Source organism: Calonectris borealis, chromosome 30 (genome assembly GCF_964195595.1).
Source record: "Calonectris borealis chromosome 30, bCalBor7.hap1.2, whole genome shotgun sequence".
Taxonomy (NCBI): Eukaryota; Metazoa; Chordata; class Aves; order Procellariiformes; family Procellariidae; genus Calonectris; species Calonectris borealis.
Genome location: NC_134341.1, coordinates 2095355 through 2115188, shown reverse-complemented (window position 1 = coordinate 2115188; position 19834 = coordinate 2095355). Strand labels below are relative to the sequence as shown.

The 19834-nt window shown below is 67.7% G+C and overlaps 1 protein-coding gene across 1 annotated transcript; it reads right to left on the bottom strand.

Annotated features, from left to right (window-relative positions):
* Window positions 1-279: 279 nt before the first annotated feature.
* MAP3K12 (mitogen-activated protein kinase kinase kinase 12) lies at window positions 280-16794 on the bottom strand. Its single transcript, XM_075133790.1, has 13 exons — window positions 16455-16794; window positions 15425-15608; window positions 13901-14092; window positions 12603-12761; window positions 12029-12187; window positions 10511-10619; window positions 8411-8520; window positions 8087-8203; window positions 6928-7065; window positions 5989-6436; window positions 5390-5460; window positions 4000-4261; window positions 280-384 (listed from the first exon to the last, which is right to left on the bottom strand). Exons 1-13 carry the CDS (start codon window positions 16792-16794, stop codon window positions 292-294), a joined length of 2382 nt encoding a protein of 793 aa, XP_074989891.1. The 3' UTR covers window positions 280-291.
* Between the last annotated feature and the right edge of the window lie 3040 nt (window positions 16795-19834).

The window sequence follows — 19834 nt, the reverse complement described above, 5'->3', positions numbered from 1 at the left end:
CCCCCCCCCCTCCCAATTATCCCCTGTCTTGGGGAGACAGGTCCTCTCTCCATCTCTGGCCCCATTACAGTAGGGCCTACATAAACACAAGAGGGAGACAGACCACCTCTATCCCTGGTGTGTGTTGTGTCCCCCCCCCACCCAGTGCCCCCTCCCTCAGTCCTGTCCCCCCCCCCCCCAGGCACAGAGACAGCACGGAGCTTTCTGTAGAGATCGATAGATATTTATATAAATATTTGGGGCTGTACAAGTGGGGGGGGGGTGTGCAGGGGGGTGGGGGTGGGGGACAGGTCACAGGCCGGGGGGGGCCGTGGGCCGGGGGGGCCCCTCGCCGCTGCCTGAGTGGTCCAGCTCCGCGCTGTCGCAGTCTGAGTCCTCGGAGACCTTGGGTGGGGGGGGGACACGGACATAAAGGGGGGGGGGTTAAACATCCTCAGAGCCTCCCCCTGCCCCACGGCTGGTCTGGGGGGGGTTGGGGACCCCCCCCTTCTGCAGGAGCCCCCCCAGTGATAGCGAGGTCTAAGGGACCCTCTCCCCATGGCCCCTGATATTGGGGGAATCCCCTCCCCATGGTATCCACCCCTGGGGGCCTTGAGGACCCTCTCCCCAAGCTGCTACATCCTGCGGGGTTTGTGGGAACCCCCCTCCGGTGCTGGGGGGGACCCTCTCCCCCTGGTTCTTGGTCCTGGGGGGGCCCTGGGACCCCCTCCCCATGGTACTTGACCTTGGGGTCTTTTGGGGAGAGGGGTCTCACAGGACCCCTCCCTGTGGTACCTGGTCCTGGGGGGGCTCCGGGGACCCCTTCCCCTTACTTACCCTTGCTGGGGACTGGGGCACCCCTTCCCCATGTTGCTTACCCTGGGGGGGCTTTGGGGGACCCCCCTCCCTGTAACACCTGATGCTGGGGGGACCCCCTTTCGCATGGTATCTGGTCTGGGGGGGCACCCCTTTCCCATAGTACATGGACCTGAGGAGACCCTCATGGGGACCCTCCCCATGCTGCCTGGTCCTGGGGGACCCCTCCCCTATAGCACCTGCTCTTGGGGACCCCTGCAGCCCCCCTCCTCAAGGTGCTTGGTACTGGGGGACCCCCTCCTCATGGTCCCTGGTCCTGGGGACCCCCCTCCCCATGGTAACCATCCCCAGGGGACCCCTTTCCCTCCCCATTGTGGGGAGCCCTGGGGACCCCCTGGACATGGTATCCAGCCCTGGGGGGCTCTGGGGACCCATGGTGTCCATCCCTTGGGGGGGGCTCTGGGGACCCCCTCCCCATGGCACCTGATCCTTGGGGGCCCCCCCTCTCCCTGGGGACCTTGGGCAGCCCCTCCCAAAGGTGCTAGGTCCTGGGGGGGGGCGGGGGGCTCATGGGACCCCCCTCCACATGGTACCCAGTGCTGGGGGTCCTGGGGTAACCCCCTCCCCTGAGGCCCCTATTCCTGGGGGGGCCCTGGGACCCCCCTTCCTACAATATCTGCTCCTGAGCGTCACCCTCCCACTCCGTCCCCCCCCTGCCCATGGCACTTGTTTTAGGGGGGACCCTGGGACCCCAGCCCCCCCCCCGATGGTGTCCATCCTTGAGGGGCTCCAGGATCCTCCTAGGAGACCCCACCCCCCCATGCTATTTGGTCTTGGGGTCTCTGGGGGCACCCACTTTCCCTTGTCATAGGGGGCTCACAAGACCCCTCCCCATAGTGCCTCATCCTGGGGGGCACTGGGGAGACCCCTCCCCAAGGTACCTGGTCCTGGGGAGCCCTTGAGACCACCTGCCCATGATGTCCACCCTTGGGGGGGGCTGGGACATCACCCCCTCCCCCTGGTACTTGATCCTGGGGGGCTCTGGGGAGCCCATTCCCCATTGTACCTGGTCCTGGCATCCTCAGTGGGACCCCCCCCCTCCCCATGGAGGGGGACTCCCCCCTCCTTCCCCTCTCTAGCTTCATCCTGGGGGGCTCAGGGGACCCCTACCCCATAGTGCCCACCCCTGAGGGACACAAGGGATCCCCCCAACTAACGGTACCAAGTACTGGGGGACCCTAGGGATCCCCCCAGCCTGTGGTACCCAGCCCTGGGGGCTCTGGGGACCCCCTTTCCCCTTGCTAATCCTGTCCTGGGGGGGGCTCAGGGGACCCCTACCCCATAGTACCCAGCCCTGGGAGACCCTGGGGATCCCTCATCCCATGGTACACAGCCTCGGGGTCCTGGGGACCCCCTTCCCCTTGCTGACCCGAGCCCGAGGGGCTCAGGGGACCCCTACCCCATAATACCCAACCGTGGGGGACCCTAGGGACCCCCCACCCCATAGTACCCATACCTGGGGACCCCCTTCTCCTTGCTAACCCCAGCCTGAGGGGCTCAGGGACCCCTACACCATGGTACCAAGCCCTGAGGGACCCTAGGGATCCCCCCTCCCCAGTCCATGGCACCCATCCCTGGGGGCCATGGGGACCCCCTTCCCCTTGCTCACCCTGTCCTGGGGGGGGGGTTTGGGGACCCCTACCCCATAATACGAAGCCTCGGGAGTCCCTAGGGACCCTCCCAGCCCATGGTACCCAGCCTTTGGGGACCCTAGGGACCCATCCACCCCATAATACCAAGCCCTGGGGGACCCTAGGGAACCCCCAGCCCTGGGGGCCCTGGGGACCCTCTTCCCCTTGCTAACCCTACCCTGGGGGGCTATGGGGATCCCCTACCCCATAGTACCAGCCCTGGGGGACCCTAGGGACCCTCTCCACCCAATGGCACCCATCCCTGGGGGACCCTGAGGGACCCCCTTCCCCATAGTAGCAAGCCCTGGGGGACCCTAGGGACCCCCACCCAATGGCACCCATCCCTGGGGGACCCTGAGGGACCCCCTTCCCCTTGCTAACACCGCCCTGGGGGACCCTGAGGGACCCCCCCACCCCCTAGTACCAGCCCTGGGGGACCCTAGGGCCCCCCCACCCAATGGCACCTATCCCTGGAGGACCCTGAGGGATCCCCCACCCCCTAATACCAGCCCTGGGGGACCCTAGGGCCCCCCCACCCAATGGCACCCATCCCTGGAGGACCCTGAGGGACCCCCCACCCGCTAGTACCAGCCCTGGGGGACCCTAGGGACCCCCCCACCCAATGGCACCCATCCCTGGAGGACCCTGAGGGACCCCCCACCCCCTAGTACCAACCCTGGGGGACCCTAGGGACCCCCACCCAATGGCACCCATCCCTGGAGGACCCCCCACCCCCTAGTACCAGCCCTGGGGGACCCTAGGGCCCCCCCACCCAATGGCACCCATCCCTGGAGGACCCTGAGGGATCCCCCACCCCCTAATACCAGCCCTGGGGGACCCTAGGGCCCCCCACCCAATGGCACCCATCCCTGGAGGACCCCCCCAACCCCTAGTACCAGCCCTGGGGGACCCTAGGGCCCCCCCACCCAATGGCACCCATCCCTGGAGGACCCTGAGGGATCCCCCACCCCCTAATACCAGCCCTGGGGGACCCTAGGGCCCCCCCACCCAATGGCACCCATCCCTGGAGGACCCTGAGGGATCCCCCACCCCCTAATACCAGCCCTGGGGGACCCTAGGGCCCCCCACCCAATGGCACCCATCCCTGGAGGACCCCCCCAACCCCTAGTACCAGCCCTGGGGGACCCTAGGGCCCCCCCACCCAATGGCACCCATCCCTGGAGGACCCTGAGGGACCGCCCACCCCCTAATACCAACCCTGGGGGACCCTAGGGACCCCCCACCCAATGGCACCCATCCCTGGAGGAGGACCCTGAGGGACCCCCCACCCCCTAGTACCAACCCTGGGGGACCCTAGGGACCCCCCCACCCAATGGCACCCATCCCTGGAGGACCCTGAGGGACCCCCCACCCCCTAGTACCAACCCTGGGGGACCCTAGGGACCCCCCACCCCATTCTACCCACCCCTGGGAGCACCCCCTCCCAGAGTACCACCCCTCCCTATAGAACTGTGGGTGCTCCCCAGCACCCACCCCAAGGTAGAGGCATCACCTTAGGGCTGAGCCCCCCGTGGCGGCGGCCGGGACCCTCGGGGGGGGCGGCATCCAGGGGGATCTCGGAGCCCTGGGAGAGCAGGTCCTCGGAGCGGTCGTCGGGGCGCTCGTCCGTGTTGGTGCTGCCCACGTCGGGCGTGGCGCTGTGCGAGGGCTCGCTCGTGTGCCCCTCGTCCCCGTCCCCGTCCCCGTCCCCGTCCGAGAAGTTCTCCGAGCTGAAGGTCGACAGCGACTGGCGCTTGCTCATGCCTGGGGGCCACCTGGGATGGGGGGGGGGTGGGGGGGGGTGAGGACCCAGGTGTCTGGGCACCCATCGACCCCACCCCCCGTGCACCCATCCTGGGCATCCAGGCACCCACAGACCCCCTGTGCCCATCGTGGGCTTCTGAACACCCATAGACACCCCCCCTGCACCCATCCAGGGCATCCAGGCACCCACGGACACCCCCCCCTGCACCCATCCTGGGCTTCTGAGCACCCATGGACCCCACCCCCCGTGCACCCATCCTGGGCATCCAGGCACCCACAGACCCCCTGCGCCCATCGTGGGCTTCTGAGCACCCATAGACCCCACCCCTGCACCCATCCAGGGCATCCAGGCACCCACGGACCCCCTGCGCCCATCGTGGGCTTCTGAGCACCCATAGACACCCCCCCCTGCACCCATCCTGGGCATCCAGGCACCCACAGACCCCCTGTGCCCATCGTAGGCTTCTGAACACCCATAGACACCCCCCCCTGCACCCATCCAGGGCATCCAGGCACCCACGGACCCCCCCCTGCACCCATCCTGGGCTTCTGAGCACCCATAGACCCCACCCCTGCACCAATCCTGGGCTTCTGAACACCCATAGACCCCACCCCTGCACCCATCCTGGGCATCCAGGCATCCACTGACCCCCTGCGCCCATCCTGGGCTTCTGAGCACCCATGGACCCCTCCCTGTGCACCCATCCTGGGCATCCAGGTACTCACGGACCCCCCCTGCAACCACCCCAGCTGTCTGAGCACCCATGGACCCCCCCCCCACATCCATCCTGGGCATCCAGGTACCCACAGACCCCCCCCCTGCACCGATCCCAGGCATCTGAGCACCCATGGACCCCTCCCCCTGCACCCATCCAGGCACCCATGGACTCCCCTGCACCCATCCTGGACTTCTGAACACCCACGGACACACGCACCCCCGCACCCATCCTGGGCTTCCAAGGACCCATAGACACCCCTCCTGCACCCATCCCGAGTGTCTGAGCACCCATGGACCCCCCCCTGCACACATCCTGGGTGCCCAGGCACCCACCGGTCCCCTGCACCCATCCCAGGTGTCCGAGCACCCATGGACCCCCAAACAGACCCAGGCATGCGGGGCGGGGGGTGCCAGCACCCACCTCTGCCGCAGCGGCAGCTCCACCTCGCTGTCCACTTCACCCTCCTCCTCCTCCGACGAGACCCCCCGCTTCTGGGGGCAGAGGGGGGGGGCATTGGGGTCCTCCCGCTGCCCTTGGGGGGGACCCAGGGGTCCTGACCCCCCCCCCTCCACCCCAGGAGGGACCCAGGGGTCCTGACCCCTTCCCTCCACCCTAGGAGAGACTCAGGGGTCCTGACCCACCCCCTGCACCCCAGGAGGGACCCAAGGGTCCTGACCCCCCACCCCCCCACCCCAGGAGGGACCCAAGGGTCCTGACACCCACCCCCAAGATGGACCCAAGGGTCCTGACCCCCCCTCCCCAGGAGGGACCCAAGGGTCCTGACCCCCCACCCCCGAAGGGACCCAAGGGTCTTGACACCCACCCCCAGGATGGACCCAAGGGTCCTGACCCCCCCTCCCCAGGAGGGACCCCTGTGTCCGACCCCCCCAAACCCCCTCCCAGAAGGGATCCATCCCACTCCCCACTGCTGGGATGGACCTGGGGGGGGTCTGTCGTGTGTGGCCCCCCCCCCCCCCCAGTCCCCCCAAAAAAGGGACCCAGGCTTCCGGGGCTCTCACCTGCCCGCGGGTGACGGCCGCCCGGTACAGCAGGGCCGCGGGGGTGAGGTGCTGCCCGGCCCCCACTTTCCCCCCCCGGCCGGCCCCGCTTTCCCGCTCGGGCTCACCGGGAGCCGGGGGCCGCGGCGGGGGGGACCCTTGGGTGCCCGTTGCCCCCCCAGCTCCCACATCAGGTACCGTGGCCGGGGGGGCACCCGCAGCCTCCAGGGTCCCCCCAAGGAGATCGGGGCCGGCAGCGGTTGGGGGGGGTCCGGGCAGCCCCCGGGGGGGTCCGGCCTCGGGGCCCAACTCCCCGCAGCCCCCCCGGGGTCCCGCTTTGCGATGGCGGCCCTTGGCCCGGCGGCTGCGCCCGGGCGAGGGGGGGCCCTTGGGACACCCCGGCAGGGCCACCTGCGCCATGGCCGCATCCAGCTTGGGCAGCAGCACCTCCGGCTTCAGGATGTCGGGTCTGGGGGGGGTGGAACACGGGGAAGGGCTGCGGACGGGGATCCAGGCGTCCGGCAGCCCCTGGAATACCCCTCACCCAGCCAGGAGGGACCCCCATGGCCACACCCTCCCCAAAAGACACCCCCCCCCTCCAAGGGACACCGGCATCTGCACCCCCAGACCCCCCCCAAGGTCCCAAAGCATCCAGGACCCCCAACTCCCAAAGGACCCCAGCAGCCAGACACCACCTCCCCCCTCCCCAAAGGGCTCCAGGCACCCAAGCCCCCAGCCCCCCCCCCAAAAGGACCCAGGTGTCCGGGCTTCCAGCCCCCCAAGGACCCACACATCCATGTCCCCAGCACCCCCTCCCCAACCTTGAGGGACCCACGTATCCATGCACCCCCCCCCCACTCAAAGCACCCAGGCATCCGAACCCCCAGACCCCTCCACCCCAAAGGACCCAGGGTCCACCCACCCCACCCCACCCTGAGGGACCCAGGGGTCTGGGCGCACCGCTTGCCATGGGGTGAGAGCTTCTGGGGGACGTTGCGTTTCTTGATGAGGGTCTCGACGGCGTTGCCGTGCAGGAGCCCCCGCGGCGCCCGCGGCTTGAAGAGCCCGGGGTAGCGCTTCTCCAGCGCCTGCTCCCGCCTGCCATGGGTCACGCGTGGGCACCCGCACCCAGGGACGTGGCGTGGGGTGTCGTGGCCATGGCCTTGGGGTGGTGGCCATGGCCTTGGGGTGGTGGCCATGGGGTGGGTAAGGGCTGGCCGCGGGTTCAGGGTAGCCATGGGGTGGGTATTGGGGTGGCCGTGGGGTGGATGGAGGGTTGGCCATGGCCATGAGGTGGCCATCGGGTGGATATAGGGTTGGGCATGGCCATGGGGTAGATATAGGGTTGGCCATGCCCATGAGGTGGCCATCGGGTGGATATAGGGTTGGGCATGGCCATGGGGTAGATATAGGGTTGGCCGTGGCCATGAGGTGGCTATAGCATTGGCTGTGGCCATGGGGTAGATGTAGAGTTGGCGGTGGCCACGGGTTGGCCATGAGATGGCTATAGGGTTGGCCATAGCCATGGGGTAGATATAGGGTTCGCTGTGGCCATGGAGTGGCTATAGGGTTGCCCATGACCATGAGGTGGCCATTGGGTGGTGTAGGGTTGGCCATGGCCATGGGGTAGATATAGGGTTGCCCATGACCATGAGGTGGCCATTGGGTGGTGTAGGGTTGGCCATGGCCATGGGGTAGATATAGGGTTGCCCATGACCATGAGGTGGCCATTGGGTGGTGTAGGGTTGGCCATGGCCATGGGGTAGCTATAGGGTTGGCTGTGGTCATGAGGTGCCTATAGAATCGGCCATGGCCATGGAGTGGCTATAGGGTTGGCCGTGGCCATGGTATGGATATAGGGTTGGCCATGGCCGTGGGGTGGCTATGGGGTGGCCAAAGGTTTGGCCATGGCTATAGGGTGGCCATAGGATTGGCCATGGCCATGGAGTGGCTATAGGGTTGGCCATGGCCGTGGGGTGGCCATAGTGTAGATACAGGGTTAGCCATGGCTATAGGGTTGGTATAGCGTTGGCCACAGCAACGGGGTGGCCATGGAGTGGATGGAGGGGGTGCTGTGGGGTGCTGCGGGTACTGTTGGGTGCTGGGGGTGCCCGCTCACCTCAGCAGCTCCTTCTCCTTGAGCTCCAGCTGCAGCATGAGGGCGCTGAGCTCCATGTAGAGGTTGTTGGCGCGCTCCAGCTTGCGCTCGTAGTGCTCCCGGATGTCCAGCGCGTGCCTGGCACCCAGGGCACGCGTGGCGTCGGCACACGCACCCCACGGCACCCAGCGCCCGCCACGCATAAGGACAGGCACCCAACAGCCCTCCCTCTACCCCGGCACCCCCTGATACCCCCTGACCCTGGTCCCTCCACCACGTCCCTGGTGCCCCCATGGCCGTGGCACCCCGTGTCCCGTGTCCCTGCGCCCCGTGGACGGGCCCCACCGGAGCTCCTCGCGCCGGCGGTTGATGAGCTCCTCCTCCAGCCGGTGCAGACAGGTCCCCTCCGACTTGATCTTCTCGAAGTGCAGCTTCACCTCCTCCCGCCACTCCGCCTGCGGCACGTGGGCACCGGCTACCACGGGCACCGGGCACCGGCTACCACAGGCACCGGGCACCCTGTGCACCAGGCACCCCAGGCACCAGGCACCCTGGGCACCAGATACCATGAGCACCAGACACCCCGGGTACCAGCTACTGCAGGCACTGGGCACCCCAGGCACCGGCTACCATGGGCACCAGGCATCAGCTACCCTGGGCACTGGCTACCCCGGGCACTGGCTACCCCGGGCACTGGCTAGCACAGTCACCAGGCACCCCGGGCACCAGCTACCATGAGCACCGGACACCCCGGGTACCAGCTACTGCAGGCACTGGGCACCCCAGGCACCGGCTACCACGGGCACCGGGCACCCCGGGCACCAGCTACCACATGCACCGGGCACCCCGGGCACCGGCTACTGATGGCACTGGGCACCCCGGGCACCAGCTACCATGGGCACCAGGCACTTTGGGCACGAGCTACTGCAGGCACCGGGCACCCCAGGCACAGGGTACCGCAGGCACTGGGCACCCTAGGCACCAACTACCATGGGCACCAGGCATCAGCTACCCTGGGCACTGGCTACCCCGGGCACTGGCTAGCACAGTCACCAGGCATCCCAGGCACCAGCTACCACATGCACCAGGCACTCTGGGCACCGGCTACAGCAGGCACCAGGAACCCCGGGCACTGGCTACTGAGGGCACTGGGCACCCCAGGCACTGGCTACTGTGGGCACCAGGCACCCTGGGCACCAGCTACTGCAGGCACTGGACACTCCAGGCACTGGGTACCGCAGGCACTGGGCACCCTGGGCACCAGCTACCACATACACCGGGCACCCTGGGCATTGGCTACAGCAGGCACCAGGCACCCCGGGCACCGGCTACCGTGGGCACTGGGCACCCTGGGCAGCAGCTACTGCAGGCACTGGGCACTCCAAGCACTGGGTATCATGGGCACAGGGCACTCTGGGCACCAGCTACCAGGGGTACTGGGCACCCTGGGCACCAGCTAGCACAGTCAGCAGGCACCGCAGGCACCAGCTACCGCATGCACCGGGCACCCCTGGCACCAGCTACCGTGGGCACTGGACACCCCTGGCACCAGCTACCGTGGGCACTGGGCACCCTGGGCACCGGCTACCCTGGGCACGAGATACCCCAGGCACCAGCTACCGTGGGCACTGCGTTACCTGGGTGCAGCTACTCTAGGCACTGGGATATAGTGGGTACGGCTACCAGGAGCACTGGGATATACTGGGCCTGGATACCCTGGGCACCAACTACTGCTGGCACCAGTTGTCCCAGCACCAGCCCTCACAGTCACTGGGATTTGAAGCAGGTCTCCTGTGGGGTTTGGGGGTGCTGGGGGGGGGTCCCTGGGTGCTGGGTATGCCAGGGGTCTTGGGGTGCTGGGGGGGGGTCCCGGGGTGCTGGGTATGCCCGGGGCCTTGGGGTGCTGGGGCCCCGGGGTGCTGGGTATGCCAGGGGTCTTGGGGTGCTGGGGGGGTCCCTGGGTGCTGGGTATGCCAGGGGTCTTGGGGTGCTGGGGGGGGGCCCTGGGTGCTGGGTATGCCAGGGGTCTTGGAGTGCTGGGGGGGGTCCCTGGGTGCTGGGTATGCCAGGGGTCTTGGGGTGCTGGGGGGGTCCAGCACCCAGGGTGCTGGGTACGCCCGGACCTTGGGGTGCTGGGGCCCCAGGGTGCTGGGTACGCCCGGGCCTTGGGGTGCTGGGGCCCCAGGGTGCTGGGTATGCCCGGGCCTTGGGGTGCTGGGGCCCCGGGGTGCTGGGTATGCCAGGGGTCTTGGGGTGCTGGGGCCCCGGGGTGCTGGGTATGCCCGGGCCTTGGGGTGCTGGGGCCCCAGGGTGCTGGGTATGCCCGGGCCTTGGGGTGCTGGGGCCCCGGGGTGCTGGGTATGCCAGGGGTCTTGGGGTGCTGGGGCCCCGGGGTGCTGGGTACGCCCGGGCCTTGGGGTGCTGGGGCCCCGGGGTGCTGGGTACCTGGGATTTGAAGTAGGTCTCCTGGGGGGTGGAGAGGACGTCGGCGGAGGCGATGTCGAGGTGCAGCAGGATCTGGCGGAAGGACGGGCGGTTCCGGGGCTTGCTGTTCCTGGGGGGAGCGGCACGGCGCTGGGTGCAGGCGGGGGGGCGGCTGGGTGCTGGGGGGGGTGCTGGGGGGGTGCTGAGGCTTTTTGGGACCACGGGCAGAGAAGGGTGCACAGGACACATGGGGTGCTCCAAGGGGTGGAGATGCCCGGGGTGCAGCCTGGCATGGGGTGCCCGTGGGCACACCCCCCAGGGTGGGGGTCCCTATGACCGGGGGTCCCCCCTGCACTGCCCACATTGGGGTGCCAATGGCAGGTCCCTCATGGTGGTCCCTACAGCGGGGTGCCCATGGTGGGGTCCCCCATGGCATGGGTATCCATGGCATGGTCCCAGGTGGGGTGGCCCCATGGCGGGGTGTCCCCATAGGGTGTCCCCATGGTGGGTGTCCCCATGGCGGGGTGTCCCCATGGCGGGGTGTCCCCATAGGGTGTCCCCATGGTGGGTGTCCCCATGGCGGGGTGTCCCCAGGTGGGGTGTCCCCATGGCAGATGTCCCCATGGCGGATGTCCCCAGGCAGGGTGTCCCAGGCGGGGTGTCCCCATGGCAGATGTCCCCATGGCGGGTGTCCCCAGGCGGGGTGTCCCCAGGCGGGTGTCCCCAGGCGGGGTGTCCCCATGGCAGGTGTCCCCATGGCGGGTGTCCCCAGGCGGGGTGTCCCCATGGCAGGTGTCCCCATGGCAGGTGTCCCCATGGCGGGTGTCCCCAGGCGGGGTGTCCCCAGGCGGGGTGTCCCCATGGCAGATGTCCCCATGGCGGGTGTCCCCAGGCGGGGTGTCCCCGGCAGGGTGTCCCCATGGCGGGGTGTCCCCAGGCGGGTGTCCCCAGGCGGGGTGTCCCCATGGCAGGTGTCCCCAGGCGGGGTGTCCCCAGGCGGGGTGTCCCCATGGCGGATGTCCCCATGGCGGGTGTCCCCAGGCGGGGTGTCCCCAGGCGGGGTGTCCCCATGGCAGATGTCCCCATGGCGGGTGTCCTCATGGCGGGGTGTCCCCATGGCGGGGTGTCCCCAGGCGGGGTGTCCCCATGGCGGGGTGTCCCCATGGCGGGGTGTCCCCAGGCGGGGTGTCCCCATGGCGGGTGTCCCCAGGCGGGGTGTCCCCATGGCGGGGTGTCCCCATGGCGGGTGTCCCCAGGCGGGGTGTCCCCAGGCGGGGTGTCCCCATGGCGGGGTGTCCCCAGGTGGGGTGTCCCCATGGCAGATGTCCCCATGGCAGGTGTCCCCAGGCGGGGTGTCCCCAGGCGGGGTGTCCCCAGGCGGGTGTCCCCATGGCGGGGTGTCCCCAGGCGGGGTGTCCCCATGGCAGATGTCCCCATGGCGGGTGTCCCCAGGCGGGGTGTCCCCATGGCAGGTGTCCCCATGGCGGGTGTCCCCATGGCGGGTGTCCCCAGGCGGGGTGTCCCCGCGGGCGCGCTCACCAGCACTGGCGCAGCAGCACCTTGAAGCCGTCGGGGCAGCCGGAGGGGACGGGCAGGTGGAGGCTGTTGCTGCCCACCCCCCAGATGATGGCCGAGGAGTCCACGTCCTTGTAGGGGATCTCACCCGTCAGCAGCTCCCACAGCACCACCCCGAAGGACCTGGCGGCACCAGCACCCACAGCCCCCGTCACCCACGGCTGGGCACCCCCCGTGTCCTCCTGCTGTCCCCTGGTCCCCCTTGCCCTGCCCCGGTGTCCCCTCTACCCTGATGTCCCCCGCCCCTCCTGCCGTCCCTGATGTCCCTCATCCCTGTCCTTGCCGTGTCCCCACCAGCATCCCCAATGTCCCCACCTCTGTTGCCCCCCAGCGTCCTTGGTGTCCCTGAGTCCCCACGTGTCCCTGATGTCCCCGCAATGTCCCCTGTTCCTATTGTTCCCAATGTCCCCTGTGCCCCCCAATGTCCCCATTGCCTCCCAAAGCCCCCTGTGTTCCTGTGTCCCCAGTGCCACCATGGTTCCCTGGTGTCCCTCAGGTTCCCATGTCCCCAATGTCCCCGAGGTCCCTGTGTCCTCACCAGATGTCAACCTTCTCGGAGACGGGCTCGTTGCGGATGACCTCGGGTGCCATCCAGGCCACGGTGCCGGCGAAGGACATCTTGGTGCTCTTGTCAATGAGCTCCTTGGAGGTGCCAAAGTCCGAGATCTTCACCACGTCGTCGTAGGTGATGAGCATGCTGGGGGGCACCCACTCAGCGCCACACCAGTGCCACACCAGTGCCACACCAGTGACACGGGCATGGCACCGCCACGGGCATGCAATCGCTACGAGCATCATCAGGTCATGGGTATGCCACCACCATGGCCACCACACCATCATGGACATGGCACCACCACAGTACCAACATGGACATGGCACCGTCATGGGCATGCAACTGCCGTGAGCATGGTCCTGTTGTGGACGCGCCCCCACCACGGGCACAGCACCGCCACCACCATCAGCATGGCACCACCACGGTCATGCAATTGCTATGGGCATGGAACCACCACGGGTATGGCACTGCCATGGACATACAATGTTCACGGACATGCAACCACCAAGGTCATTCCACTGCCATGGACATGTCACTGCCATGGACACGCAGCCACCATAGACATGGCACTGCTATGGGCACGCAACTGCCATGGGCATTGCATCACCATGGGCACAGCATGGCCATGGCCATGTCACTGCCATGGGCATGGTACCACCACGGTCACTGCACCGCCATGGGCACGCCACCGCCATGAGCATGCCACCACCATGGGCATGGTACCACCACGGTCACTGCACCGCCATGGGCACGCCACCGCCATGAGCATGCCACCACCATGGGCATGGTACCACCACGGTCATGCAACTGCTATGGGCATGGAACCACCACGGGTATGGCACTGCCATGGACATACAACTGTCATGGACATGCAACCACCAAGGTCATTGCACTGCCACGGGCACAGCGATGCCATGGACACGTCACTGCCATGGACACGTCACTGCCATGGACACGCAGCCACCATAGACATGGCACTGCTATGGGCATGCAACTGCCATGGGCATTGCATCACCACGGGCACAGCATGGCCATGGCACCACCAAGGACATGGCACCACCACGGACATGGCACCACCACGGGCATGGCACCACCACGGGCATGCAACTGTCACCGACACACAGCCACCGAGGACAACGTCCCACCACAGGTACGTTGCCATGATCATGCAACTGCCACATGCACGTCCCCACCACGGGCACGGCGCCATCACGGGCACGCCACCGCCTGGGACACCCACCCCAGCACCCATGGGTGCTCCCCGAGCCCCCATCCCCTCTCACTTGGGCGACTTGAGGTCGCGGTGGATGATCTTGTGGAGGTGCAGGTAGTTCATGCCGCCGGCGATGCCCATGGACCAGTCGACGAGGAGGGAGGGGGTGACCTTGCGCCCGGCGCGCAGCACCTCGTACAGCTGGCCCTGGGCGCAGAACTCCATGATGATGCAGTAGCAGGGTGCCTGGGTGCACACACCCCTGCGGGCACAGCGGCACCCTCAGCACCCGCTGCCCGGCCAGCCGGGGCTCCCAGCAGCACTGGGGCACCCAGCTGCACCAGGGCACCCGACTGTATTGGGGCACCCGACTTCACCAGGGCACTGGTGAGCACCCATCTGCACCAGGACACTGGGCTGCACCCAGGTACCCATCGGCACCCATCTGCACCCAAGCCCTCCTGTTAGCACTAGGAGCACCCATCTGCACCATGGGCACCCCTCTGCACCCAGATACCCAGTAGCACTAGGATACTGGGGCACCCATTTGAACTGGGGCACCCATCTGAACTGGGGCACCCATCTGCACCCACATCACCCTGCCCTGAGAGTGCCCTGTCTGTGACAGACCTGTCCCACGTGTGGCCGTCCCCTGTGCCACATGTGGGACATGCCAGTGTGCCCCACGCCCATGCCCACCCAGGTCCATGCCATGCTGGTGTTCCCCATGCACAAGCCGTGTTGGTGTCCCATGCCCATGTCGCATCCATGACCCCTGTACCTGTGCCCATGCCATGTCCATGCCTGTGTCCATGCCATGTCCATGCCCATGCCATGTTCACGCTCATGCCCACGCCATGTCCGTGCCCTGTGCCCATGGTGTTCCGCATGTCCCATGACCATGGCTTGCACATGTCCATGCCTCATGCTGTGTTCATGCCCATGACATGTCCATGCCCTGTGCCCATGGTGTCCTCCATGTCCATGGCGTGTCCATGTCCCATAGTGTGTTCACGCCCATGCCATGTCCATGCCTCCATCCCTCATGCCCATGGCATGTCCAGGTCTATGCCCCATGACCATGGCATGTCCACGCCCCATGCCATGTCCATGTTCCATGCCCATAGCATGCCCATGCCCCATGCCATGTCCATGCCCCATGCCACGTCCATGCCCCATGCCACGTCCATGCCTTGTGCCCATGGTGCTCCCCATGACCAAGGCTTGTCCATGCTGCATCCACGCTCCATGACCATGGCATGACCATGCTGTGTCCATGCCCTGCGCCCATGGTGTCCCCATGCCCATAGCATGTCCATGCCCCATGCCACGTCCATGCCCCATGCCCATAGCATGCCCATGCCATGTCCATGCCCCGTCCATGCCCCATGCCACGTCCATGCCTTGTGCCCATGGTGCTCCCCGTGACCATGGCTTGTCCATGCTGCATCCACGCTCCATGACCATGGCATGACCATGCTGTGTCCATGCCCTGCGCCCATGGTGTCCCCATGCCCATAGCATGTCCATGCCCCACGTCGTGCCCATGCCCGCACCCCACGCCCATGCCAGTGCCGGCAGCACCCACGCTCACTTGAAGGTGATGATGTTGGGGTGCTTGAGCTTGCGCAGGTGCTTGATGTCGGTCTCCTTGAGGTCCCGCACCTTCTTCACGGCCACCTCCTCGCCGTGGAAGCGGCCCAGGAAGACGGCACCCTGCGCCCCGCTGCCCACCCACTGCAGGTCCAGGATCTCCTCGAACGGCACCTCCCAGGGGTCTGCAGGCACCCACACCCATGGCACCCGCACATCAGCACCCCCGCTGCACCCACACCCATGGCACCCGCACACCAGAACCCCCGTGCACCCACACCCATGGCACCCACATGCTGCCACAGCCAAGGTGCCAGCCCCCTTTGGCACCCTCACCCCAGCCCTGCTGCTCCCACCCTGCCCCGTTGCACCCTCTGCACCCCAGCACCCCACTGCACCCTGCTTTGCCCCATCCATTGCACCCCTTTCCCTGCCCTGTTGCCACCCATTTTCCCTCAGCACCCCAGCACCCCTTCCCTGTCCCATTGCACCCCCCCTTGCCCCCTTGCACCCTCCTGATCCTGTAGCACCCTCCCAGCCCCATGGCACCCCCCAGTCCCATTGCACCCTCCCAGCCCCATGGCACCCTCCTGACCCGGTGGCACCCTCCTGACCCCGTGCCACCCTCCCAGCCCCATGGCACCCTCCTGACCCCATAGCACCCTCCTGACCCCGTGCCACCCTCCCAGCCCCATGGCACCCTCCTGACCCCGTAGCACCCTCCTGACCCTGTGCCACCCTCCTGGTCCCATTGCACCATCCCTGCTCCATTGCACCCCGCCTTGCACCCTCCTGACCCCGTAGCACCCTCCTGGCCCCGTGCCACCCTCCCAGCCCCATGGCACCCTCCTGATCCCGTAGCACCCTCCTAGCCCTGTGGCACCCTCCTGGTCCCATTGCACCATCCCTCCTCCATTGCACCCCGCCTTGCCCCCTCCTGGCCCTGTAGCACCCTCCCAGTCCCATTGCAGCACCCTGCCAGCCCCATGGCACCCTCCCGGCCCCGTGGCACCCATGCTGCACCCCCTCACCTTCCTGGGGGTGCTTGTGCTCGGCGGCGTAGGCTTTGCCGATCATGGTCCAGACGGGCTTGAGGCACCCAAAAAGCCCCTCCAGGAACCCCCCACCCGCCTGGCACCGCAGGTGGGCGGCCTCGGCGGCCAAGGGTCCCGCTCCCTCGGGACCCAGGTCAGGGTGCCGGGGTCCCCCGCGACGGGGCCAGGCCTCGGGGGGGGCGGCGGGGGCGGCGGGGGCGGCGGGCAGGACGTCGCGCAGGACGCACTGGGTGGGGGTCAGCTCCTGCTCCGGGGTCCCGTCCGAGGCCAGCGCCAGCGAGGGGGAGGGCGTCCGCGTCTCGTGCAGGCAGGCCATGGCGGGTGCCCCCCGCGCCCCCCTGCCGCCCCCCGGCCTGCGGGAGGGGCCGTCAGCGGGAGCGCGGGTGCACCCCCTCTTGCACCCATGGGCACCCCCGTGCCTGCAGCTGCACCCCTTGCAGCTCTGTGTGCAGCTCCACCTGCGCACCCATGGGTGCAGCCCCATGTGTGCACCCCCTTGCATGCGTGGGCACCCTTTTACACAATTGCACCCTCTTGCACCCATGGGCACCCCCGTGCATGCAGCTGCACCCCTCATACCTCTGTGTGCAGCCCCACCTGTGCAGCCCCTTGCATGCATGGGCACCCCCTTGCACCCATGGGTGCAGCCCCATGTGGGCACCCCCTTGCATGCGTGGGCACCCCTTTACACGCACGTGCACCCTCTTGCACCCATGGGCACCCCCTTGCACCCATGTGTGGAGCCCCATGTGTGCACCCCCTTGCATGCAGCTGCACCCCTTGCAGCTCTGTGTGCAGCTCCACCTGCGCACCCATGGGTGCAGCCCCATGTGTGCACCCCCTTGCATGCGTGGGCACCCCTTTACACGCACGTGCACCCTCTTGCACCCATGGGCACCCTCTTGCATGCAGTTGCACCCCTCACACCTCTGTGTGCAGCCCCACCTGTGCAGCCCCTTGCATGCATGGGCACTCCCTTGCACCCATGGGTGCAGCCCCACGTGTCCACTCCCTTGCATGCATGGGCACCCCTTTACACACGTGCACTGCCTCGCACCCATGGGCACCCCCTTGCATGCACCTGCACCCCCTCGCACCTCTGTGTGCAGCTCTGTGTGTGCACCCCCCTTTGCATGCCGGGGCACCCACTTGCACCCATGGGTGGAACTCCATGTGTGCACCCCCGTGCATGCACGTGCACCCCCTTGCACTCATGTGTGCAGCCCCAGCGCGTGTGTGCACCCCCTTGCACCTGGATGCACCCTCGTGCACCCCCTTACACACCCGTGCACCCCTGTGTGCAGCCCTACACCTGAGGGCACCCCTTGCACGCACGTGCAGCCCCTTGCACACGTGTGTGCACCCCTACACCTGCACGCACCCCCTCTCCTGCATGTGCACCCCCTTGCACACACGCACCCCTCCTCACACCCCCACGCGTGTGCACCCCACGAGGCTGGGGGGGACACGGGGGGGTGGGTGAGGCCCACCATAGTGCACAGAGGGCACACGAGCGTGCAAGAGAGTGTATGAGTATGTAAGCATGTGCACAAGCGTGCAAGAGCGTGCAAGGGTGTGCACAAGCATGCGTGAGCGTGCAAGAGGGCGTCCAAGCGTGCAATCGGGCACACGAGCGTGCAAGGGTGTGCACAAGCATGCAATAGTGCACATGAGCGTGCAAGGGTGTACGAAAGCGTGCAAAAGTGCACATGAGCGTGCAAGGGTGTGCACAAGCAAGCATGAGCATGCAAGAGGGCGTCCAAGCGTGCAATCGGGCACACGAGCGTGCAAGGGTGTGCACAAGCATGCGTGAGCGTGCAAGAGGGCATATAAGCGTGCAATAATGCACATGAGCATGCAAGAGTGCACGTGAGCGTGCAAGGGGGTGCACGAGCGTGCAAGAGTGCACGTGAGCGTGCAAGGGAGTGCACGAGCGTGCAAGAGTGCACGTGAGCGTGCAAGGGGGTGCACGGGCGTGCAAGAGTGCACGTGAGCGTGCAAGGGAGTGCACGAGCGTGCAAGAGTGCACGTGAGCGTGCAAGGGGGTGCACGGGCGTGCAAGAGGGCGTTCAGGCGTGCCAGCCCCCGCACAAGCGCGTGTGAGCCCAGGGCAGCGTGCGAACGTGCTGGGGGGAAACTGAGGCAGGGCCGGGGGGCTCCGGGGGGGGGGGGGAAGGGGATCAGGCCCGATCCAGCTCCCCTGAAAATTGGGGGGGGGGGTGTTGCCATGGCAACAGCGGAGCCGGCGGATGAGGTCATCACTAAAATTAGGTGGGGGGGGGGGTGAGTCACCGCGGGGGGGCGTGGGCGGGGCTTAGCGTCACCCCGAGGGACCCAGGCGTCCGGGCGGGGGGGGGGCGGGGGACGACCCGCCCCTCCAGGTGTCGTGTCCCCCCCGTGGTGACATCACGTCACGCGGTGACGTCATCCCGGTAAGGGATGGAGCCTCCCCCTCCTCCCCCCCCCCCCGGCGGCTCCGCACGGGGAAACTGAGGCAGAAGCGGAGAACCAGCGACCCGGGGAGGGGGGGGGTGTGTGTGTGTGGTGTCTCTGTCACGACATGCGACAGCGCCGGCCCCGTGTCGCGACAGAGCGGAGCTGGCGGAGAGGAGCGGGGGAGAGAGCGCCCCCGCGCCGCCCCTGCCGATATGGCACGTCGGGACATGGTGCCCTGTCGCGACCCGGGGAGGGGCGGGGGGAGTGGGACGGGCTGCGAGGGGCACACGCGTGTGCGTGAGGGGCACTTACGTGTGCAAGCGGGTGCACAGGCCTGTGGGGGGGGGTGCGCACCCGTGTAGGGGTGCACACGCGTGTCACAGGGCTGCACACGCACGCGAGGGTGCACACGCGTGTGCAAGGGGGTGCACGCGCGTGTCACAGGGCTGCACACGCACGCGAGGGTGCACACGCGTGTGCAAGGGGGTGCACGCGCATATGAGGGGGGTGCACACGTGTGCAGGGGTGCACCCACGCGTGCAGGGGGTGCGCACACATGCAGGGGTGCAGACGCAGGTGCAAGGGGGGGTGCACACCCACGCGGGGGTGCACACGCGTGTGGAGGGGGTGGGCACACTCGCGTGCAGGGGGTGCCCACGCGCGTGCAAGGCGACGCACAAGCGTGCCGGGGGCGGAGGGCACGCACGGGTGCATGCGTGCACGCACCTGCAGGCGTTGCACACGCGTGTGCAAGGGGGCACACGCGTGTGCATGGGGGGATGCAAGCACGTCTGCAAGGGGGGGGTCACACGTGTGCAAGGAGCTGCCCACGCGTGTGCAAAAGCAGCTCACACAAGCGGGGGGGGCACACGCGTGTGCACGAGGCCCCTCGTGCCCCCCCCCCCGCCACCCCCACGCGC

What these genes read in the sequence shown, in the direction of transcription:
- MAP3K12 (XM_075133790.1), bottom strand. Translation starts at nt 16,794, where the DNA reads ATGGCCTGCCTGCACGAGACGCGGACGCCCTCCCCCTCGCTGGCGCTG. An exon ending in CCCAACATCATCACCTTCAA is followed by an intron (nt 14,093 to 15,424) that starts GTGAGCGTGGGT and finishes CTGTGCCCGCAG; the next exon opens with GGGTGTGTGCACCCAGGCAC. An exon ending in AGACCTACTTCAAATCCCAG is followed by an intron (nt 8,521 to 10,510) that starts GTACCCAGCACC and finishes CACGTGCCGCAG; the next exon opens with GCGGAGTGGCGGGAGGAGGT.